Source organism: Ixodes scapularis, unplaced genomic scaffold, assembly GCF_016920785.2.
Source record: "Ixodes scapularis isolate PalLabHiFi unplaced genomic scaffold, ASM1692078v2 PGA_scaffold1__304_contigs__length_218370807, whole genome shotgun sequence".
In the NCBI taxonomy this organism is placed as follows: domain Eukaryota; kingdom Metazoa; phylum Arthropoda; class Arachnida; order Ixodida; family Ixodidae; genus Ixodes; species Ixodes scapularis.
In genome coordinates, this window is record NW_024609846.1 from 73997531 (window position 1) to 74022901 (window position 25371).

At 42.2% G+C, this 25371-nt stretch overlaps 1 protein-coding gene across 1 annotated transcript in view; it reads left to right on the forward strand.

Annotated features, from left to right (window-relative positions):
* The first annotated feature begins 3020 nt into the window (after positions 1-3020).
* Positions 3021-25371, forward strand: part of LOC115314350 — an 89215-nt gene continuing 66864 nt past the window's right edge. The window contains exons 1-2 of the mRNA XM_029973397.3: positions 3021-3081; positions 20109-20179. Coding sequence (XP_029829257.2) covers positions 3021-3081; positions 20109-20179 — 132 coding nt within the window. The remainder of the gene's footprint in view (positions 3082-20108; positions 20180-25371) is intronic.

Here is a 25371-nt window from a genome sequence, read left to right on the forward strand (position 1 = left end):
GAATCTCTTCTCGACAATTTAATTTTGACACCCTCTAATATTGAAAATTTAGCTAAATCCTATTGTTTTAAAGGTTGAAATACGAGAAGCTTTTCTCATTCAAACTGTCACCCTCCACAGGCTCCACATATTCTGCTACTAGTGCAGAATCTTCCACTGGACAACCGTTCGAATGCTCGCTGTTCCTCCTGTTTCTAACCGTTGGTAGAAACAGGAGTTTTGAGCTGTAGGGAGTTTTGAGGCGAGGAAGCTTTGGGGGACCTGAAGCAGCGTCTCTCTTTCCTGGAAAGGAAAATCAAAAATAAACGGTGTATGATTTGAATACATAATATTGGAATAATAAAATAAAAATTTAATGTCAGAAAAAAATGCAAATATTTCAAACTATGGTACTAAAATTCTGTGCATATTTTGGACAGTTCAATGCATCTCATGCAGGCAACTGGGAGCGATTCGGCCGTCTTTCCTGCTATCGTACAGAGTTTCAGTAATTGTGCGTGTTCTAAAAATAAAACATGTCTGCATGCGTGTACGAACTTTATCATTAATTCATAAAGAAACTACATTTATGTAGATCAACTTGGTTTCACGACCATTTCAAGGGCCGTCAGACACAGGGCAAACAATGCATCTGCGAGCCAGCGCATGCAGAGTGCACGCGCAGAGTCGGGATCGCAAGCGCCGATCACCCAAAAGCCTTTCATATAGGGAGTATTCACTGGATGCCATATTTGTGGGTGCTGTTTAGAGCGCATGCTCAGAACGAGCTCACTTTAATAGGCTGCTAAGACCGGCTCTCTTGGTGGTGTGGAATGCACATTGCAAGAGAACTGTGGAAGCTTGCCATCAGCACGCGCTCAGCAATCGCGCACACAGCTATGGCCGCCAGTGAATACTCCCTATAAATGTAATTTGAAATGCGCCATGTGGGATGTAATATTCTCCTAGCTCATGAACATGCAAGGAACAAATTTTCAGCGTCTGAAACACTTACGCTGCACTTACACGACACAAGGAACACTTACACACAAACACTTACACGACACAAGGTGACCCCTCGCGCGGTCACCTTGTGTCGTGTAAACGGAATGGGGGAACGGGAGGGGAAGGGGGGTGATTCATCGGCGGAGTCGCCTCCGCCGATGGCATTCGGTACTTTTAACGTAATTATAAAGGTAAAAGTGACAAACACGTTTACAAACGGTACGGAAGCACGCCGGTATCGCTCTTACCTGGCGTTCTGTAGACCGGGTAAACGAAAATCCCACTCCCGAAGAGCTTGCGGCACACAACGACCGACGTTGACTGTGCCTTTCCCACCATTAGTTAGATTGTCCATGCTTTCTTTAACCTTGACGTCTTCAAGTGGTGAAAGGTGATACCGACTTATTTTTTGAGATTTGCATTATGGTTCTCAACAGTAGGTCAACGTGATCGCAAACCACGAAACAGCGGCAGGGAAGGGAGCGGGACGCGAGATCGCGAAGCTGAGTCCTTTCCCTGACGACATGGTACATCTCACCCAATCAGGGCGCGGCGACCGCAGCGACAATTGTTTTCGCTTTCGGCGCGATGTGAAAGTTTTTGTAAATCGCTCCGATACCTCCGACAGCCCCGATAACGATACGATGTAGGCCAACACCTCCTATATAATAAAGCCGTAGTGCTGAATCGGATGACGTCATCACAAAAGCCCACGCTGGGCAGTGATTGGGCACGATGATAGCGTCAACGTTCTGCTCAAACTTGACTCGAAGTCGAGCGTTTACCCAGCACTCGTTTCCAATCTGCGTCCAGCGTTGGCCTTTACTGGTGACGCACAAATGTCAGCACTGTGGCCTTATCTTATGGGTGGTGTCGTGTATGCGCAGATGCGGCGGCGGAGTGTCCGGTATCGTTATCGGAGCCATCGGAACGATCTACCAAAACTCTCTAATCTCCGCGGCTCTTTGTGTTTAATTTGTGAGTTTTGCTTGGGATGAAAACAGGGTAATTCTATTTAATAATTCTCTTTCCGTTCCGCAGACAAGAATCTTTTTTTTTTCATAAATGTGTGGAGAACATGGTGTGTGTAGTGATAATGTTTTAATGAACTTCTGAAAGCGATCAAAACGATTAATTCTTTTTTGCATACATAGTTACCTACATTCGCAGCATTTTCCTACTGAAGGAAATCATTTGACGGCTATATGAAAGTAAACAGGTTCGTACCGGTAACAGTTTAGCCATACCAGTATGAACCTGATACCTAACAGACTGCTACTACCTACATCTTCGTAGTGTTTTCACTGCTATGCCGCTAAATCAACAACGCTTCATAAAATGAGAAAAAGTAACTAAGTCTAATATATAGATAAAAAAGCGCTTAAACCACACGCCATCTGTAGGGCGTTATAAATTTTCCTGTGAAGTTCAGCAGCTCAAAATATGCAAAAAACGGAGAAAATTGATACCCCTGAAACTGCTTAAAGATTAAGGATAATTTAGGTTAGAATTTAATTCTCTTATTTTTAATTAACCAAAACATAAACAGGGTTAGAAGAACAAAAATTATAACGGATTAAAAAAATATAGCTGCCCGCTTGAAATTACCTAGGTTACGGTGTCGACTAAATAACTTCCGTACAACCACACAAAAAATATGCAGTGGTACTCGCCAAAGACAACGAAAGGTCATCTGGGTTTTATATAGAAACATACGAGGAATCGCTTGAGCGAAACAATATATTGTGACGCAAGTAATTTAAAATTTTTGGCTTCCCAGTTGTTGTTTTTTGTTTGTTTGTTTTTGTTTTTAGAGTTAACAAAGGAAAGTTAGTCGACTGAAAAGGTCATCCGATATCCGGGTAAACAAAAAAGCAAAACAATAAAATGAAACACAATGAAAGCGTGTTTTCTTTATCTTTTTATACAACGTCAAAACCTACCTCACACTTCAGAGCCATATGTTGCATAGGCTTTCGAGGAAGACTTCACGTGTCCTTGCTAACTTCTGAAAACAGAACCTATCCGGCTGAAATATGCGTCTGGCGCTACTTCTCGTCGCCCAACTGTGCACCACCGTACATGGAAGTAAAACTCGTGAGTGTTCATTCGTTCGAGACATAGAATTTTGATTATCATTGTCTTGTTGAAAATATTTCAATATGGTTCCTTTTTGAATGTCTGTCACCCTTTGTTCAAAACCTCAAAAATCATGCACAACCGGGACCCACCAAGTGTGCATTACTCTTAATAAAACAAATAAAATATCTGATGGGCATTATTTATAGCACGGGTATTCGATTCTAGTTCCAGCCCCGCCGGAAACGGCATGCCGAATGTCTTTTTTTACAGAAGTAAACAAGAGTGCACAGAGCGGCCGCAGCGACTGCTGCTGAGCCTGGTAGAGCCCACTAGAGGTAACGCGGTAGGCGGCAGTAACGCGATGGAAGAGAAAAACAAAAGCGTATTTTTAATATCCAAATTGTGGCATTAACGTCACCACATGATCAACATCATTGAGCAGCTTTCAAGCATTCTGCTAAGAATATAAGCTGGCTGACATTTGTAGTGTCAAGTGAAAGTAACGAACCTCGCCGATACACGGGAATTGATCATGGAGTATAGCGCTTTCTTAGTCTCCTAGGTTTTGTTAATGAAGACCCCCACAAAATGACTAGCATATGGGCGTTTTACACAAGTTTCAGATCGCAGCCCCCGTTGCCGACCTTCTCTAGTCTTACCGAGATACCGAGCTATCGAAACGTTGTTGACGAGCCTCGAGAAAGGCCAATGCCTTCTGGAAAACAGAGTAGAAACCAAAATGGCAACAATCTGGCCTTCTATGGTGATGACTAAGTAAAGAGAACAAGGGAAAAAACAACAACTGAAGGTCGGTTATGGCAGCGCCGATGAACAACTGCTGCAAAGTGTCGTGGCTTGAACGTTGCGTCAGAGTCACCATGCTGGTGGTCATTCCTGCTTGTTCTTGATGAGAATAACAAAATCGGTAATGCGAAATTTGTGCTGCAGAAGCTACACACTCGGCAGCAAGGCAATTACCGCTCAGGAGGCGTGAGTTCAAGTTATATACTATATGCATTTCAAGAGGTGTCAGGAATCGAAGAGCACGCCTTGAAATGACGCGTAGAAAATCGGAACATGAAAGTAACGAGTTAAAACTTCCATGAAAAGTTAGTTTTACTGGTGGATTTCACCAGACACGTTACCCTAAAAAGTAACTAAATTCTGTGACTCGTTACTCGCTCGAAAAGTAACTAAATATGTTACTTTTAGAGCGCAGCTCTTAGGCGCCCATTTCCGGCTTGAGCGGCGTCGCCATCGCCGTCACTGTCGGTGTAACCGCTCGTTGCATTATATGACGTTCTCCATAATGACGTCACGCATGACGTCGCAGGTGACGTCAAGTGCTACGTCACGAAGGTCTCTAGGGTCACGAGTGGCGTCATGAGTGACGTCACGAAGGTCACTCGTAACGGTCACGACCCTCCCGAGGCCTTCTCGAGTTACGTGACTAGGGTCACGTGTGACGTCATGAGGGAGAAGAGAGGGGGAGGGAAGGAGGGGGAGGGGTTGAAGGAGTAGAGAGAGGAGAAGGAGAGGAGAGGAAAGGGGAGGAGGATGGGCATGCCCTCCTCTCCGTACCCTTCCCTCCGTACCCTCCCCAAAAAATAACTGATTGCCTTACTTTTACCACTACTCAAAAGGAACGCGTTACCTTACTGTAAAAGCAACTATTTATTTTTCTCGTTATTTGGAAGACCAAAGACACAGCAGCTTTTGTTTCATGGTTTATTGTTTTCGTTTCAATAATCGTTGCACCTAGGAAGTAGCTGCTTCTCCAATTTTCATGACTTGTTTCCCCACTTCCTTGAGAATACATCTCTGGCGACGATGAAGAGTCGTTCTACTGACGCGCTCCAAGGAACGGCAGTGTTGAGCCCCAGGAGCTGGTGAATCTGGGATTCCCCTCTCTCGTTTGTTCTCTCTGCTTCTAAAGTTCCAAGTTGACAAAGGGGTCTGTGCCTTTCCGTGTTGGAAACCTCCGGGTTTAGATTCGATCTGTACACGATTCCAGAAGGTTCAACCAACGAAACTTATTGTGTTCGCCAGGTGAAGAACATTCTCAGTTGTAGAGATAGACTGACCTGTTCAGCGATAAACGTTGCTATACCGTCATGGTGCTTAGTTGTTTTTCAGGTTGTCCATTTGCCTTTGTCGCAATGGACGCAGACTCAGGTAAGAATTGAAACGATCCTGTTTAAGCTGTGTTGTACACGTTACTCCTCGAAAGTAAGGAAATACCGTTACTCCTTACTTGGACTTAAAAGTAACTAAGTACGTTACTCGTTCCTTCTCTAAAAGGTAACTAAATAAGTTACTCGTTACCGAGAAACGTAGCTAGGTAGAAGTAACTTCTTACTAGTAACGCGTTACATACATACCTTGATTTCACATTGTGAAATTTCTAGGTGTAGATTTTGATACGGTCAATTATTAGGGTAACGACAAGGACACTTTTAATGGCGACATCTAACGCATGCGACCGCGGGAGTTTTGCTGGTGAAACCATCACCAAACAGGCGAAGGAATGAGTTGATGAAGGGGTCTGGTTTCAATCGCGTATACTTGATGTGCGCTGCGTTTCAATATTACACGGGTATTGTTCTAACTTTTACAGAAAGGTCTGTGGCTTGAAACTTCACTAGGTGAAACCCACCGCTAAAGTACAGTCTTGATAAAATTTTCAGGGCGTAAATTGCCGTTTCTAATTCTGCTGGTAAATTGTAGAGGAAGCTCCTCGGTACCGGACACTACGAATTTCGTTTGAAAAAGAAAATGTTTTAGGTATACTATTATTTTACAATAAAATTTAATTTTAGCCGCACTTTAGTTGCGACAAAATAAGGGTAAATGAATTTAACCAATGATTGCATTTCCTAACGCGAAACGCGGTCTAGATCACCTGTGACGCGGGGCATTGAGGCTATATGTTGTCACGAGACCCTCGGAAGCCTCAAACCGCGCTTCCAGCCAAAAACATCCGAAGCACGGATCTTTAGCAACACATCTGCCGGATGGTCCTAGTGAAGCGTTAGTGACAAAGCGGAAATACACTGCTATGTTCCCTGGGGTGTTTTAGAGCGTTGTACAGCTTGTCCCAAATAGCGGCCAGGCTCTTTAACCTATCACGATACAATTTTGTGCAGCGTTGCCCACGGATGGTCCATTTTTCGTAAAACTTCTAAAGAGCAAACTTACGTGAGGAAAAGGTAAAAAACAAAACAAAAAGGCTTGACTCCTATGGAAACGCAGCGAAGCCACTGGTCTTCAAACCATTGGGCGCCGTTTGGCACGAGAGACAAGAGATGGTGCAAGCGGTCGCGACGTCAACTGCCGCCAACGAAGGCGGATACGGCTCCGAGAGCAGGCGTAATTAGAAGACAATCATTTCGGCTTCAAACACAATTTATTTGCATGTTGTCACCTGGTCTTTTTTTATATGTTGCGAGCTTTTTTTAGGGTAATTAAAAGAAGGTCGCAAAGCGTGTCATCTAGCAAACACCCTAATTGAATGTTTCTCAATGCCTCTACGACTTTCAAGCTCGCACCTCGGCTCTTAAGCGAAAAATGAAGAAGTTAGCTATTTAGTCTCCAATAAAAAAAATAGTCAGATTAAAAAAAATCAGTGCACTTTCCTAAGGCCCGTGCTAAGAAAATACAATCTGGAGAGCAAGTTTTTGCATAGGGGTTCCGGTGACATGAGAACGGCGCCAATTTCTGATTGGCTTTGATTGAAGGATATTGGGTAGACCTCGAAGCAAACTGCCTTGAGGTCTACACACTATCCTTCATTCAAAACCAATCAGAGCTCGCCGTTCGGACGCCACCATAACCCTTGCAAAAGAAACAGAAAACCTTGCGCTCCGAATTGGTTTCACTCATGCACAGTGCTTCGTTTTTTGTATGTTTGGTGCAAATCATCTGGAAGGAAGACGTAAACCCGTCAAAAAATTCGACGAAATGAAAAGCCGTAAAAAGGCCAGCCTTGAAAGGCTCATGGATTCTGATCAGTACTCGCGTGACGTCAACTTAGAAATGAAGGGTGTCCTTCCAGATTTTATCAAGAAGACGGGGGGGGGGGGGGGGGTTTAGATGAACCAATCGCTTGAGCTGGTACTGCTGCTTGTCATCGCGAGCCAACCTTGTGTCAGCCACGGGAAGCGTGACGCTGTTTTTCATAAGGCAAAAAAGAAGCGTCTCTCAAATTTCAACTTTGGTCTTGTCACGTATGCGCCCATTTTTCGTTAATGAACACCTCTGCCCAACTCTGAAGCGTGTTCTTGGCAAAACAATTGAAAAAAAAAGCGTGACTGTAACTGTAGATATGTTTGGGCGCGAAACGGCAGGATTTTCGATCGTCAAGCCGAGAATGCGCCGCTTGTTCCTTTTAGCAGTGAGACAGACGTTGAAATGATTCCCTTATATTTGTAGTTTTACTGCTCCTCCTTTTTTCAATGAAACTCATAGTACTTGTTTTGTGGAAAAGCTCAATCATTGTTTGGCTTCAAAAGATTGTTCTCACATCCTTCACTTAAACGCTCGTTCAGCAGCAAATAAACGTGACTCCATAATATAACTTCTAGATCAGTGTGGAGTTTACTTTGACCTTATAATGCTTACGGAAACGCGGTGACAGCAGGAGGTTGATATGCTTATTATACAGGATTACAAACATTTCTTTTTAAACCGCGTGGTGGTGTTGCTATTCACTTGAAAAGTTCTATAAAATGTAAGTTGATAGAGATCTGTTGTCAAGTTACAAGTGACTATGAAATATTAAGTCTAAAATATGGAAACTGTTGTGACCTTTTTGTAATGACCACCTTAAAAAATTTCAAAATGTTTTTTTTTTTCTTGAAGCGTTCTTGGATTACGTTTCAGTAAAAAGCAATCACTTGTTGCTGGGGATGATTTTAATATAAATATATAAAGAATCCCATTTAAAGAGGAACGATGACTTCTACGCTACACTTTAACGGGTTTCAAAAAACGTTATCACATCCGCGACTAGTCACATTATCCATATAAAATGCAATCGATATTTTTTATTACCAATACATCTACCAAAGTCAAAGTCAGGAAAGCAGAAGCTGCGATATCAGGAATGATATTTTTGTGTTCCTTATATAATTACGAACCGCAAGAATAAAGTTCGAATTCTATACCGCCACCTTTTAGAAAATGACAGATGTTTGCGTACTAGCAATTAGGGAAGCGGTCTTAAACTGTGATCGAACCCCTATTTAATCGATAGATGCGGATGAATCTTGTAATGAATATTTACACATTTTCAAAGCACTTTATTACTCACATTTTCCTTTCAAAACAGTAACTGTAACCAGGAAAATAAGAAAGGAAAAAAAACACTTATACATTGCGTTTGAAACGGAAAGAAATCAAGACAAGCTATTACGTTTTAAGAAACCTAGAAAAGGGATTAACGCCCTAACTAATTAAATTATAATCGTTGTACTATAAACGAAAATTCTATGACGGCACAAAAACTGGGCTCTGAGGTTGTTTGGAAAGTTAGAAATTGAGTTCTTAGTCGCAATAAGCTATATTCTTGTAGAAGGAGAATTAGCCCTAGAATGGCGCAATATGTCGGGAGCGTGACTGGTGGAATGTTTTACAAATATAGAAACTACTGCCTACGACGACTGAGCCAGTTGTTATTTCAGGCATGTCGATGACATGTTTTTCTGAAGCCCACTGTGAAGGAAGAAACCCTTAACATAGGGCTCAAGAACAGTAAGAGTAGTGATATTGACAAGCTAGAAATCAAGCCAGTTAATTTTGCAATGGATATTATTGCACCATACTCCTGCCGCAAAGCATAAATTTGGCTGAAGTTGGGGGTCATATAAAAATATGGTGATAAAAACATGGTAGAAAGCTATACAACAGTAATCGTACTGCGTGTTTTTTTTTTAAAGCACTGGAGAAAATCGTTCTTACACGCCTCAATAACTCTTTTTTTAAAAACATTCTGTTTTAAAAGACAATCAGTTTGGTTACAAAAGAAAATTATAATACAGAACATAGAAAAGAGGCTTATACGGTAGGTGTATTCATCAATTTTAGCAAAGCATTTTATGTTCTAAATCACCCAATTTTGCTTGCGAAATTAAGTCGTTATGGCATCGTGGTGTGCAATCGCGTTTCTGAAATCGTATTTGCAACATAGGAAAGGGTGTGTTGTTCGTGATCGACATTGCTCTTCTGTGGTGAATATAGGGCAATATACTCAAGGGAGTATATTAGGAACTCTTTTGTTTAATGTGTGCATCAATGATATTGTGAACATTTATAATGGAGCGCAGGTTATTATCTATATATGCAGAAAACAAATGCCTGTTTCTCTCTGCTGATGATGCTATTATAGTAATATGCAAAGAAAACTATGTTCAACAAAAGTTTTCTATGTGGTCTGACGTAATTCCGCTCAACGTAAACGCAGCGAAATCCAACGCTGCGTTATTGAGGGCTGCTAATGAACCAATCACGGTAAATCATAAAGGAAACTTGGTACTTCGGACATTGAATAAGTAAGAAAACACAAACCTTTAGGGGTATTTTTTTCGGAGCACTTGACGTTGGAATTTCATGTCAACTATCCAGGTGGTAAACTTCCTAGAGTTGTCGGTACTGTCGTCGCTTGTTGCCGGGGTGTATTACCCCCGACTTTGAGCTATTACTACTGAAAAAAACGAATGTCACGCTTTATTGCGGATAACTTGTATACAGACCACAAAGAACCTTGGTTCACAAAACTTCAAATATTTCCTGTAGTTATTTCCTGTAAATACTTCATGTGCAATCAAGATACACTGAAATACGAACAACGGAGCGCCTGGCTTTCTGTACACGCTGCGCAGCCCGGCGACGGGCAAGGGAAGGTTGCGCATACACAATAAGGCCCGAGATACAACAATTCACGTTCTACTAAGATATGCCTTGACAATCGCTCGGTGTGGCAGCGCTTCGGCGGTGCGCGTGAGCGCTTTGTCACGGCGCGCCGCAGCTGCACGACGCAGCCGGAAGACGGGGGGATAACGGCGGCGCGAACGGGCGCCTAGCAACGCGTCACGCCAAGTCAAGCTCTAGCACACCGCACGATAGCCCAAGACCACGGCAAGGCATATTATAGTTGGACGCGAACACTCGCACTTGTGGCATTACTGCGCGTGCGCAACCTTCCCTGGCTCGTCGTCAGGCTGCGCAGTATGTATAGAAAGCCACGCGTTCTGTTGTTATTAGTTCAATGTATCACGACTGTACGAATACCGTTTGTTTTATGCGATTTGTTCCTCATCTGAGGCACTTGTAGATATTTTGCAGATTCTTTCAAGACTCACAATGAACGAAAGTAATGTGAACACACGTCGTACGGAGACATATATGCTACCTCAATCTCGCACAAACAATAATTTCAGTCACTACATTTATTGCACCATCCTCATTAAACGAGTGTATCACAAACAACATAAAGATTTGCAGGTTAAATAAAAGAGACCTCCGCTTGTACTGTGTGAAGCTTCGCATAGTAGGAATTCGAATAACGTGTTTTCGGTTGAGATTATTTATATATCACGTGTTTTCTGTTGAGATTATTTATAAATCACGTGTTTTCTGTTGAGATTATTTATAAATGGTAACTTGTGCTTTTGAGGGTGTCAAAGCTGCTGCTAATGTAAATGTAAATGGATCCTAAACGCAGTCGAGCTGTTTTTAACAGCTCTTTTTCTGGTAATCCCTCCAATTTCCTGAAAAATGAAGCTTTGATTTGATCTATATTTATACATGTATACATTTTGCCTTGTTTATGTGACAAAAGAATTCAGCTTAAATGGCGGACTACCGTGCCTCCTGTGTAACAGAACAATATGCACTTTCTAAGCTGCGTTTGATAAGATAAAATAGAAACTTTTGATTCGTTAATTGTGAACTTTCTTGTTCTTTTTGTGTAATTTGAAAAAGCACGGGCCACTTTACTAGATCATTTGATGTATACTGCATTCAGGAACACTATGCCTGCCTTTACCCTCCGCCCTTTCTTAGATGGTGAAATGGAATTGCTGCCTGAAATTTAGAAACTAGCTAAATATGTTTCAGCTTCAAAAACCGGGAAAGTACCGGGTGAAACAAGGAGACGGTAGGCTCTTTAAATCGACCGGAAAATTCGGTTTCTTAACCTATCGCGCTACGACTTTGTGCAGCGTTGCCCACAAATGGTGCATTTTTTTCGTAAAATTTGCAAAGAGCGAACTTACCTGAGGAAAAAGTAAAGAAAGAAAAAGGCTTAGCTCCTATGGAAACGCAGCGACGCCACCGGTCTGAAATCAACACTGCGCCGTTTCGCACGGTAGACAAGAGATGGCGCAAGCGGTCGCGACGCCAACTGCTGCCAACGAACGAGCAGACGACGCCGAGAACCGGCGTTTTTAGCAGACAAGGAACTGCAGTTGCTTGTTGTTACCGCGCCTGTTTTTGTTTCTGCAACTGTCGCCGTTTGCGGAACGCGCGCCGCTTTTGATTCGAAAAGATCGTCTGCTAAAAACGCTGGCTCTCGGCGCCGTATGCTCATTCGTTGGCGGCGTTCGTTGCGCCATCTCTTGTCTACCGTGCAAAACGGCGCCGTGTTGATTGCAGACCGGTGGCGTCGCTGGGTTTCCATAGGAGCTAAGCCTTTTTCTTTCTTTACTTTTTCCTCAGGTAAGTTCGCTCTTTGCAAATTTTACAAAAAAAATGCACCATCTGTGGGCGACGCTGCACAAAGTCGTAGCGCGATAGGTTAAGAAACCGAATTTTCCGGTCGATTTAAAGAGCCTACCGTCTCCTTGTTTCACCCGGTAATCTGTGCATCTCAAAACGTTCCGTCCAGTAATCCTGAAAAGAGGCAAAACGTTTGAGAAGATGATGCACGTTCCACGAAACGGGGTATTGAGGCGAGTGTAATATTTCAAAAAGAAATAGAAAACTATCGTCCAATAAAATGCCGAACGGAATGTATTTGCACAATATTAATGATATGGGTTGTGAGAATCAACCTTACTGTTTTCCTCAATGTCCGTCGCTATTTCGATGCCGTTAGACACGCTCATATTCTCGAGAGACTCATCTCTCTTATGGTAGAAAAACAAGTTCTACTTTTTGATTAAAAAAGAAATAGCTACCTAAGATCTCTAGCACCCGCGAGCACTGATAACGACATGCACCATTAGAGGCGTATCACAATGTTGTCTTATCGATCCCACATTACTTAACGCTAATCACCGAATTGCCATGTCCCCTCCGAGCGCCCGTACCCATATACGAATATGAAGATGATGTCACTTGGAAGCACCAGATGCAAGGGACTTGAGATAAACATTGCAATTTTTAAGAGAAAAGAGGTATAAAGCATTTTCCAGGAAAGTCAGCAAGTAATTATCTCTGAAAATCACCCCATTTTCAATTACCTATCAACGAACAAACACACAGCTGTCGTGGAATTCAACGATCTCAATCACTGACGTTGTCTTAACACAATGATATATTCGAGGAAAAATAAATAAATAACGTTGGGAACATTTTACGTTGCTTAGATGTGGTTAAATAGGGTATTAATTTGAATTGAATAATTTTATTTCACATGTCACTAGCCGATAAGCACTTGCATATTTCATACCGGTTTTCCATGAGCCTTCAAAATCTTCTTAATTTCGCCTTGTTTATAGGGTGGCTAAAATATGAAAATATTCCAATGCAACATTGAATGTGTTTCATTTTTCTGTAGTTAATTAACTACACTCTCAATGTTACCTGAATAAAAATATGTAATAATGTTTGTCCTATACATATAAAAGTGCTTATTTTATTTTGACATATTATCATAGCGAAAATTTTTATTTTTTGGCATAAATGAGTGATATTTTTTTTTTTATAAAGGCACCACCAAACTATTTGGACCGGACAGATTCGCAACCTATTATCCTTGTTTCCGTTACTGGATTCTCCCGGTTTCTTGCCATGTACGTGTAAAAACTCCCGGTTTCTTGCCATGTACTGCGAATGTACTCTGCAGACAGCTGAGATGCTGCAAAATGCTGTATATAGTCATACTGTCGTGTTTAACTTTAGCCTACTTACGTCCTGCTAAATATAGGGGACGGTGTTCATGTGAAACTAAAAGCTCGCGTGACGCCGTAACGGCACATACCATTAAATTACTGCTATATATCAACTCAACTCTCCTAGTTCAGGCCGCGGTGGTGGCATTTCAGGCGCATTCCTGCGTTGTTTTCGGGAACAACAGACTGAAACCTGCCTTCTCCTCAAAACTCCACTACTGGGGCCGTACTAAAAAAGCCAGAAAATGTATCAAAAGCAGTTTTCACCTGTTCTTTTCTGCCTGCCCGGTTCGCCCGAAAACATAGAAAGATGCCATGAAAAGGAAAACCTAGACGCCGTTGGGCAAAAATTGCTTGTGCGGAAAGCAACTTCTGTTGAATTCACGGAGACATGTGGTCATCAGGTTATTTCGTTCTGTTCAAACATAACGTGAAAAACCCTACAACTAGTCCGGACTTTTCTGGTCCAATGCGCCTTTACACTCACACGGCGGTCTGATATTTCAAGCTGTCGTCTGCTCGTACAAACTCGTCTGCTTGTTCAAATTGTCGCCGTGCCCATTCAAACGACAACGGCCCGTAGGTCACACAATGACGTGCTTAACTGCTTATAGCGAAAAAGTGAGTGCAGGCCTTAAAATATTTTTTAATATGAAGGGTGTTTGGTGTAAGTAGGCTTGCTGTAAATGGTAGATAATGGGGATGTTGATCATCGTTATCGGTGGCCATCGTCGACTTCTTATGTCTGATTCACACGGTCCGATTCTGCTCGCGATTTCAAGTATTGAGGTCAAGCACCGCAGCAACTTTCTACGCCTTTTTTTTCAGCTTGAGCGACGTTGCGATTGAAAATAGCGAGCAGAGTTTTATCATGTGGATCAAGCTTTAACGTCCATCTACGGCGTCTTCGCGGAATAAATCGCCACACGTGAGATTATTAGAGAGTTTAGTAGATCGTTTTCCAAGGCCCGCTACCGCTACTCGCGCGCGCTGCAGAGCATGCATTGAAGGGGCAGCGCGATCTCCCGCTACAAAAAGCGTGTCCTGAAAACGCGATCTACTAGAACTTACTAAAATTCACGCAAAGTTTTACGTTGTAACAAACCTTGTTAATAGTGGCTTTTAGTCGACCGTATTCGAGAGCTACGCTCTGATAGCGGGAGCTCGTGCACGCCGTCACTTAAAAGCGTGGATCACGCACCTGCCGGACCCGCTCTCTGCGTCGTACAATCTACTAAGACTGTCTAATATTTCTCAGGCCACTAATGTAGTCAGACATAGCTAAGAAGATGTAGAATCAACAATTTTAACGCGAGAAAGAACATGGGGACTCACTCCAACAACATCGCATTTTAAACGTTCGGTGTCAGGGGACGGCGCTCTTCTTGCCAACACCCCAAAGCGCATGCGGAGCGCCGGTGACGTGCCGCTAGGGGCGATCCAGCTTCTTTGATAACATAAGTTGATATGCATATATGCCAGAAAATTTCCCAGGATATATGACGGACCGCAACGTACGTAAAATAAATACGTGTAAACGTCCGCTGCGAAACTTCATGAAAACGGTTATTGTCGTAAAATGAATGTTTAAGTGATACCAAAAAAAGTGAAAGCCGTTTACAACTCCATGTAACGCCGAATTGGAGCGCAGCTCTTGAGGAGGAGGAGGGAAGGGTACTGAGGGGAGTGTAGACCCCTCCTCCTCCCCTCATTCTTTAATATGCTCCGGGGGGGTCACCTGACCTCGGGGGGAGGGGGGTCACGTGACCTCGGGGAGGGGGGCCACGTTACCTGGGGGGTCACGTGACCTTGGGGGGTCACTTGTCCTTGGGGTCACGTGACCTCGGTTACGCCGACGGCGACGCCGCTCAAGCCGGAAACGGGCGCCTAAGAGCTGCGCTCTAAAAAAAAAAGTTGGCTCATCTTTTCTCGCAAGACATTTAAGATATATATCCCAGGACTAAGAATATAAAAATACATGTCAGTGTACACCGATTATTCAACTACCTTTAATGAATCAACACAGGCTTTCCTGATATCCCTACTGAAAAAAACCATTTGAAATTCAAAAGGGGTGGCAAACTGGTAAATCAAACGGGTGCAAACTTGTCGACCCGTTTGGATCAAACGTGATTATGGGATACAGGTAGCCGTTTGAAACGGTACCCGCTCCAAACGGTACACATTTGACACAGGTGCCCGTTTGATACGGGTGCCCGTTTGATACAGGTGCCCATTCGACCTTGCACGTGACCACACGTTCGAACGTGCCATTCGAATAGGGAAATTGTGCGCTAGCCCTAAACGGGGATCGTCTGGTAGGTTGGTTATCTTAAACTTATTTAAGACGTTCCGAAACTCATCAACCTCTTTATAACATGGAGGAAACACGTAGAACAAATGTGCTCACGAAGGTGCTTGCCAATGGACAGGAAAACAGACACAAAAGACTGTTTTCAATTCTCCTCAAAATTTATTACGTCTTCTGTAGACAAGTACAAATGTGCAAGCGATCTGTGAAATGTGAGAGGCACTCTAAGCTTTTATACAACTGAGAAGATAGCAAACCAAACAAGAGCCGAGGTAATTCTAGACTATGAAGGTAGACTTTCGGGAAATTATTCGCCCGGCTACCGCGAGAATAGCGGCTGCATAATTATATAAATAATCTGGAAGAGTACGAGTAGAAGAACGGTCAATCGTTGCCAAGAAGTAGGTTGCAGTGCACTTACCATAACAATAGCGGACTTGAAAGATGTAATCCGTGATAGTCGTCGACACGGTCAAAGCAGGACAACCACACAAACACAAATGAGAGGGAACGGCTTCTTGGAAGTTTCAACACGATGTGGCACACAAGTGTCAGTTGCCGAACCCAACCAAACCGCAAGAATTCCTGACTTCTTCGAAGTATCGCTTGTTGCCGATATAGATCGTAGGACTTTTCGAACACTGATAGCTTTGGTGCACATCCAATACGTTGTCGAGAGACATCCTAATAAGACCGCAGGGTTAGGCGACAGATCAAAGCAGGTGGACGCGCTAAGTTCGAGCTGGAACTGACAACAAGCAGACAAAGAAAAAAGCGGCTGCTAGGCGCACCCATCCGGATCTCGGTGCTTATCAGCGTGTAGCTCGCGCGCGGGTGCGGGCCACGTGACGGGTGACAAGAGAGGAGGGTGGGGGCGACGACCACAGGGACAGCCCCTCTCCCTCTCCCCAGGCATTCCAGAAAGATTTGTTTTTGTAACCTCAAATCAAAAAAAAAAAAAAAAAAAAAAGCACGCGCGCGCATTTTTGCACGCTTGAACCTTGGAAATGGCGGCGGGGCGGCCAGAAGCTCGGCTTGCGCCCGAGCGAAGAAAGTACTCAGCGCGAGCTCGTAGTTTGACTGCTGCAACGGCGGGCGTGCTCTCGCAATGCTCGATGTTCTTGCAGCCGCGTGTACGCGTGCTACCTTCGCTGCGTCTTGAATTAGAGTGAAACGGAGCCTAGACGTACATTCTTTCACGCGGTCGCGTCGTCTGCGAGAGAGATTCGAGCTGAATAAGTAAATTGAGGCAACAAAGATGAACAAAGTTTTAAAGTTCTTTCAAAAATATCGGCTTACCAACGTCGCGCGTTTACGTAAAACAACAAAAAAAAAGTTGTTAGTTTTAGTTGCAGTATAAGCGAACATCAGCGCAATTGAAATATAAATATAATTACTTGCATTACGCGGAAGATCTGAAATCGATGAACCGGCGCTCCCAGCCTTCCGGAAACATTGGCTAGGCGTGCCCACGCCGCCGATCTGTACGTTCAGTATCAAACGGGCTCCGGAGAGCCGTTTGATTAAACCGGTGCAGTTTGCAACATGGTCACCGGTTTGGGCAAACGTGCGACAACTTTGCCCAAACGAGTCACCCATTTGCCCAAACGAGCGACCCATCTGCCCAGACGAGCGACCCGTTTGCCAAAGGAGTGACCTGTTTGTCCAAATAGGTGACCGTTATGGCTCATACCGGTGACCCCTTTGAGCCATACGGACGACCCCTTTGACAAACTGGTGACCGGTATGGTTAAACTGTAACCGGTATGAACCCGTTTATTTTCATATAGGCACCAAATGGTTTTTTTCAGTAGGGATGCACCCTAGATAATGAATAATTGTTGTAACGCTCTCACACCACGTATGCAATTAATCCCAGATAGCACTCTAGATTAGCGAAAGGCCTGAATACAACGCGTGCATTTTGGAGAAGTGTAATGGTCATCTGTACAGATTCGTGGGTAGTATCACAATATATGAAACGTATGAATACGCCCACAGCAAATGCTTCATTGATGTCCAGGTGTACAGATGTGCAGGACTAGCACGTTTGGCACGCTTTGAAAAATTCAAATTCTAAACGCACATACAGAAATTGGGAACATAAATGTAGTTTTACAACAAGTTTTTTTGCTAATTTTCTTAAGAGCTCAAGTCAGAGGCGGTAAAATATTAAAAATAGGGCAGAACCGACGATAGTGCATTCTCTATGCCCCATAGAATGTTGTTCGTCTGCAGATTGGTTTGTGATCTTGCTCCTAGGTGATCATTGTCCATATATGCTGTCAAACGTATTAGTTATCGCGATTATCTTGCTCATCACCAACCTCTGCTTTGCGCTTTTAGCGTTTTTGCCTACAGCAAGCCACCCCGGAGCAGGCTCATAAAGCAGTGCGCAGACGAAAGTCAGGCCGGTGAAAGAAATAAAAAAAAAAGAAACACGCAGATTCCAATCTTTCCTTATTTTGTAATATTTCACTGCCTCAGAATTGAGCTGAAGAAAATAGACATATAACTTCTGACGTAGTACGTTCGCATGCCCTATTTCGGGTTTGTACGTTCGGAATTTTAATGTTTTCAAGGCGTGCACAATGCATGTGTTATTTCTTATGGCCGCGATTTATACAGTACGTACATAGAGCTTGATGGGAAAATAAATTATGAACATATGATTCACTTTCAATTAAACCAGATCAAACTTTGATGGTAAATTTTCGTACAAAATTGACCTTTGCACGAAACATCTCCCTATTTATTTCTTAAAAAATAAATTTTACAGCTTTTGTTAATTTTTGAGCAACAACCTGATGCTGAGGAAAGCTTCTGTACTCGTCAAGTGAAGTTGTATGTTTGTTATACACCTTAAAAAGTAGGTTGAGGTGATCTGAACAAAAGGCGAGTTCTGACAGAAACCACTGCCGGAAGCTGTCGAGAACGCTGTTTGTGTACTGGTGAACTTTAGATTTTTTTATGTGTAATTGCACCGATGACTACATACAACTGATGAAGAATTCCTGCTTTGTCTCACAAACTTGTGTTCGCTAACTATACCTTCTATATGGCGGACGGGTATGACCTGGAGAAGGTGTTCTCGAGATCTTCAGCTCGAAGTTACAAAAGAGAAGCCCGGTATGTCGGTTATGATGCAACTTTCATGAGAAAGAATCTATGATATTTTTTGCACGAATAAAGATTTCTCCCGAGTGAATTTTGACTGCGACAAGTGCAAAATTATTTTTTTTTTACAGTGTATAAAAAAACAAAAGTGCAGCTGGGGATGGGTGTAGTTACTTGACAGGGAAGCGATGGACGAGCCTCAGTACCGCAGCCTGCATTGAGCGAAGACACTTCCGTCAGCAAATTTTCTGAGACTCTGTTTATCTTTCGCTCAATTATTAAGGAAATACAGTGCACCCACCATCCTCCAGATAATATAAGATGCAACCATCACGCTAGCTTTACGCTTTGACCGTGCTTCACCCGAGCCTTATTATTTTTCCATTCGTGAAGGAGTAACATAATGGGACCTATCTCTCGTTCCAGTGGAACTTTATACCAAAGCGTTTTCCAAGTAGTTATTGAGAACTGCCATAGCTGACATTGTCGCAGACAGCACGCACAAGTGATCGTTACCGCAACGCGTCTGTGCTCCCGGACTAAAAATCTTTGGCGAGTTACAAGATCAGGGAGAGATAGGCGCAGTACAAAGCTAATTATACATTTTATAACCTTAATCTATGTTTGCGTCTGCTCCACCTACTGAGCCCAGATTGATCTATCTCAAACCATGAGAAGCGTTTGCAATTTAATGACGGACGCCTTCGGCGGAGGTGGGTCTCAAGGGCGCAAGCGCTGCGTTCTCCCGTGGCGAGGAAGAACGACCGCGTGACTCCGATCGACCTGTTGGAAACTCTGTAATACAGGCTTTCTAGCTCCACCAAGCGCCGCTTGCGCCCCGCAGCTGCACGTCCTCGAACTAACCCCGACCTCACCAAACAATGCTTTGCTGCATATTTCATCAGACACCTCTGTATAGAAGACCAGGCTTCGGTGGGTGTTGACGCTGTCTGCATGCTGCTTATTTGAAATTTTATTAAATGAAATGTTCACGTATTACGATTTTGAACTACAGAAACCTCAATAATCTTTTTTTCAAGCAAAAAAAAAAATTCCGGAAATAGAAAAAAAAAAACAAAAAAAAAAAAAAACGAACTAGGAGACAATGATGTTACAAACACGGCCCAAATGAGAGAGAACATCGTTTAATTAAGCGTCGAAGTGCCAAAAAGCTCCATCAATTTTTTTTTTTCGGGATTTGTTTCGTCCACAAAAAAGATTTTATTCTGAAAAGGAAGCAGGACGCCGCGAGATGAACGTTTTAATAAAAATGCATGATATAAGTGACTGGCCCAAGTTGTCTGTTTAACACAATCAATAATTTAATGAAAAGAAAGTTCTTACGAACGAATTGCATTTTCGAAACGTCCATGAAACTAAAAAAAAAAAAGTCCAAAACGCAGAACTCATTCGCAACATCTCGCAATATTTAGCTACAACGCTGAGATAAATTTCCACCTTGTTTGAATCTTGTTAACTTCTATGGTTAATATTTTTTACAGGCAATGATTTCAAAACAACAGTGCCAATAAATGGAACTTGCAATGCCACTATGCTAAAGGTCACGGAAAATGTGAGTAGTTTCATTCCTTGTCTTTACAGAGTAAGATTTTATTATCCCCAGAACGGATATTCGTCGCAGAGGAATGCAGGATTATAAGCGTGCATAAAATCACGCGGATTTAAAACAAAAATTGTAAGTCGCGTTCTTTCATGGCTTTATGTACTTTTTATGGTGGTTTTTCTGTATTGCATTCAAGTATTTTCTTTACAAACTCTTATGCAATGTTGTTCAAAGGCTTTTAAGGAATCGAACAAAAGTATATATACATATATATATATATATATATATATATATATATATATACATATACCGTGAACGCCTTAGTTTTCGCGGGCTCAAATTTTCGCGAATTGGGCCAAAGCAGAACATTTGAAATCATTCGCGGGTTCTAATCTTCGCGAATCGAGTGTAGCTTCCGTAGCGTTCCCATATTGCCCGAATTGTTCGCCGGACGTATTTTTAGGTCCCCGCAAAAATTTAGTCGTTTACAGTATATATATATATATATATATATATATATACAGAGAGATAGAGAGAGAGAGAAAGAGAGAAACGTAGCGCAGGATGACGAAAAGTATATACGGCAGAGAACGCACTTGAGACGGTTGTTGGAGTTTTTAAAACATATTATTCGTAAAGTTCGTCGACGTTTCGGTCTCAGCCCGAAACGTCGGCGAACTTAACGAATAATATGTTTTAAAACTTCAACAACCGCCTCAAGTGCGTTTTCGGCCGTGAATGCCGCACTTGAAACGAAGTTGAAATATATTAAATATGAACATTCCTTTTCTATTCATTCTGTATTATTTTGTCCACATTCGAAATGCGCTCGTAAGGTATTCTAAATATACAATAAATATCAATCAGAAAAGATTTTAGATATAACAAAACTATAATTCCTTCCCCCTCAAGACGCCATTTGTGTATTAAAAACAGGCTACACAATTTTTTAAATTTTCTTTTCTTTAATTTTCGATCTTGTAGCAAACGGTGTCCCTGCGGTACTTGAAGGCTCTGCGAAATACATCCTACACCTACAGGTTATAGATGAACACCAACACAGACACCATGGCGCACTGAACACCTAGAGCCTTATATAGACTACATATTGAAAGTAATCATTTGGCGAATGACCACCTCTACACGTATTAAGGTTCCAAGTATTCGATCTTCTCCTCGGGAGTCTGTCAAATCTGAAGCAGTGTTTGGAAGATCGTGGACGATATTTCTTACTCAAAACCATTGGTACGAATAATGCAACGAATAATAATACGGCGCCGTCGCTAAAACAATATCCACAAAAACGGCTCCTAGAAGAAATGTTGCTTCTCTGCATAGCACCACTCAGGACGAAGCGAGTCAAGGCGTTTTTTCACTTTGAAATAGTTATTTTGCTTTTCTTTACTAGTTGACTATTTAATGTGGTAATTAACGTCACTATATTGAAGTCACTACTCACATTACGTTTAATAGTGAGTATACACATTCAGTGAACAAACATTCTGCTAACACAACCACGCCAAACATATCTGCTCACAGTACTTGCTGAAGCTTTCCAGCATCATCAAGTGTTGCGGTTGTAGGGGCCCGAACCCCGTTTGTGATTGGTGTGCAAGAAACTCATCACGTGTTCTTGATAGAAAAAAAGGAAACAATCACATAAACTGGGCTGATTTATCAGTGCGATTCTGAACAACTCAATTGACAAACTAATCAAATGTTGTATTTAGGCACTTCAGTGTACTCCACATCTGCTTGAAGTGAACTTCTGATAAGCGAGCTTTACAATACTTTAATAGTTTAAGTCAAACTACCAAAGTATCGCAGTCGAAAGATACTTAGAGTAAAACACAGCAGTATTTACGATTTTCGTGATTGTTAAAAATATTTTGCACAACTTTTTAATCGCTGCATTTTTATTAGGGTTGGAGTATATTTTGCATGAAATAAACAAATATTAAAAAAAAAACTTTATGTGAAAGGTATTTTGGGCCTACTGATTTAGTGCTTACATATTTCAGGACGCATGAAGGGGACTTCAAATGTAGTTTAAAAAGTGGTATTTTAAAAAGATTTTCAGAAATATATTTTAGTACTAGGTACAAAAAAAAAAGCGTATATTTTCGGTCCATTTTTTGTGTACTTACAATTATGAACTGTCTTCAAATACACTCAAATTAGATTGTGGTATATTTCAAAGGGCTTCGTTATCGCTAAGGGATATATATATATGTATATATATATATATATATATATAGGTAAAGTAAGGTAAATATAGAGCAATGGACCGGGAAAAGTTAATAAGTCGAAGATGCATACTGACGGAGTTACCGATACGACGTTTATTAGGACGTTTCGAACATGGACCGCTCTTCATGAGGTGATGAAGAGCGGTCCCGCTCAAAATGTATGTACGTATATATATATATATATATCAGTGTGTCGAACCGAAAAAAATACGGGTTCGGTTACGGTTCAGGTTCAGGTAAATTTATTTTGTTCCGGTTCAGTTCCAGTTCGATTAATTCGATCCACGAACCGGTTCGGGGCGCTGAACCGGTTCGCGAACCGGTTCGGAAATTATAAATGACAAATTGTAACATCAAAATAAATTACAAATAAAACATCTGAAATCAGCACATTCGAAACGGGAAACATCGTAGTGTAAGACTCAGGGATTTCTACCAGGAATGGTTTCTTTATGTGCACTCAAAGGTTACCTCACCGACGTTTACGCATTCGGACTTCATCTAATTGGGTCCGACGCAGTAGCTGTAAAATCCGCGACCTCCCTACAAACCCACTTACAAGTAGAACTCGCTAACTATCCCGCCACCTCGGCGTGTAAGCAATTGAAGGAACAGTGGGGAGAAAATACAGCTTTCTTTATTTAAACTAGCCTTCGGTCACTCAAACTAGACCCTTAAAGAAGTTTTCATTGAACAAGATACGGAATATGAAAAACACTTACCGAACGCAACGCCAGAAGGACGTAATAGGATAAATATTAAAATAGAAGAGTTCGCTGTCTCACAAATATTTTAGCTTCTAAGTGCCTATACGAAACCGGATGCATTTTTATCAAACTCCACAGCCTTTGCTTTTCTCATTCCGATGGAAGCAAGCTTCAAGAACTCGCGCGTTCGAGAAACGTGTTATGAAATGAGCACACAGCAGCATTTAGGATTTACGAGATTGTAGAAAAATAAAATCCCGTGACGCGATTTTTTTTTTTGCACAGTTTTCCAATTCTTTTTCTTCCGTGCAAGCCGCGACCAGCGCAATACTGGTTCCTATGTCAAGATTCATGGATGCAGCGTTTGCCAAGATTCATGGATGCAGCTTTTATATTTCTAAGACTGAGTGGAGAAGAAAAATATGTAAGCGAGGTGTGTGTCAGTTGACGGCACTTAAAAAACAAATGGCATTGATAGCACATTCATTGTCAACAGCGCGTGGCCGAACCGTTTTGACATGAGCCGGTAACCGTTATTTTTTTCCGGTTCAGTTCCGGTTCGGGTTCATCGCGATAAAAATATAATGGTTCGGGTTCGGGTTCAGTTCCGGAAAAAATACCGGTTCGGTTCCGGTTTTCGGTTCGGTTCGGTTCCGGTTCGGCACCCTGATATATATATACAACGGATATGGTGGCGGGAGGCCGAAGGCGTGGGTATATAACTGAGAAGAAAACCCTTAGTGGAAACAGCAACAACGGACGATTTAATCTTCGACGTTTCGGCCGGAGCCCGCCTTCGTCAGGAAAGCCGGACTCCGGCCGAAACGTCGAAGATTAAATCGTCCGTTGTTGCTGCTTTCACTAAGGGTGTTTTCTTCTCAGTTGTGTATATATATATATATATATATATATATATATATATATATATATATATATATATATATATATATATATATATATATATTAACGCACAGTCAGAAAGAAAGCGACGTGACAGAAATAAGGGAGGAAAAAGACGAGGAGGAACGGAGGAATGCTCTGAATAGAAGGACGAAACTATCACAACCTGTGTTTACCGCTACATTTGATGGAAGCGTTGGGATCAGCACCCGATACTTTTTGGGAAGGTTTTCCTGCATTGCATTCAAGTATTTTCTTTACAAACACTTATGCAATGTTGTTCAAAGGCTTTTAAGACATTGAACAAAAGTATATATATACATATATACAGAGAGAGAGATAGAGAGAGAGGGAGAGAGGGAGAGGGAGAGAAACGTAGCGCAGGACGAGGAAAAATATATGACAGAAAACGCAGTTGACACGGTTGTTGGAGTTTTTAAAACATATTATTCGTAATGTTCGTCGACGTCTCGGCCTGAGACTGAAACGTTAACGAACTTTACGAATAATATGTTTTAAAAACTCCAACAACCGTTTCAAGTGCGTTTTCTGCCGTATAAATATATAGGGTGGTCCAAGTCACCAGGCTAGATCTAAAATGGATCGTAAAAATCGACGCCTGGACGTAGCAATCTAAGCTTTTCGTCAAAGGTGTATTTCACATGTCGGTCCTTTCTCGTAAAATTACAAAACGTAGCTCTCTTTCTGTAAAAAATAGGGCCAAGAAACTTGCCAGGGTCTACGGCGGGCGGCGACGCAGACGACCAAGTCCAGTAGCGGGGTGTGTTTGGCGTTTGTATTCATAAATTGCGTCGGGAGCAGCGTCCGAAGGTGCAGCTGACCAGCGAAAGAAAACAGACGACACGCAGATGAAATCCGTTTGCAGCAAAAGCGCCATCGTTATGCAGACACGTTATTTTGCTTTAAGTTTTGCTTTTATTGTCCGCATTTATTTTTTAACCGAGGGTACATTTAAAAAACATTATGTTCGTTTTAATAAACCTCATGGACGCGAGCCGTCGCTATAAGGAGGTAGCGTCATCTAGCCATACGAACGCCAAACACACCCCGCTACTGGACCCCATTCATCTGCGTCGCTGCCCGCCGTAGACCCTGGCAAGATTATTGGCCTTGTTTTTGGATTATATATATTATATATATATATAGTAACGGGCAGTAAGAAAGAAAGCGGCGTGACAGAAATAAGGGAGGAAAAAGACGAGTAGGTACGAATAAATGCTCGGAATAAAATAACTATCACGACCTGTGTTTACCGCTACATTTGATGGAAGCGTTGGGATCAGAGCTTGTGGGTACAGGATCGCAAGCGGCTGCCACAAAGGCA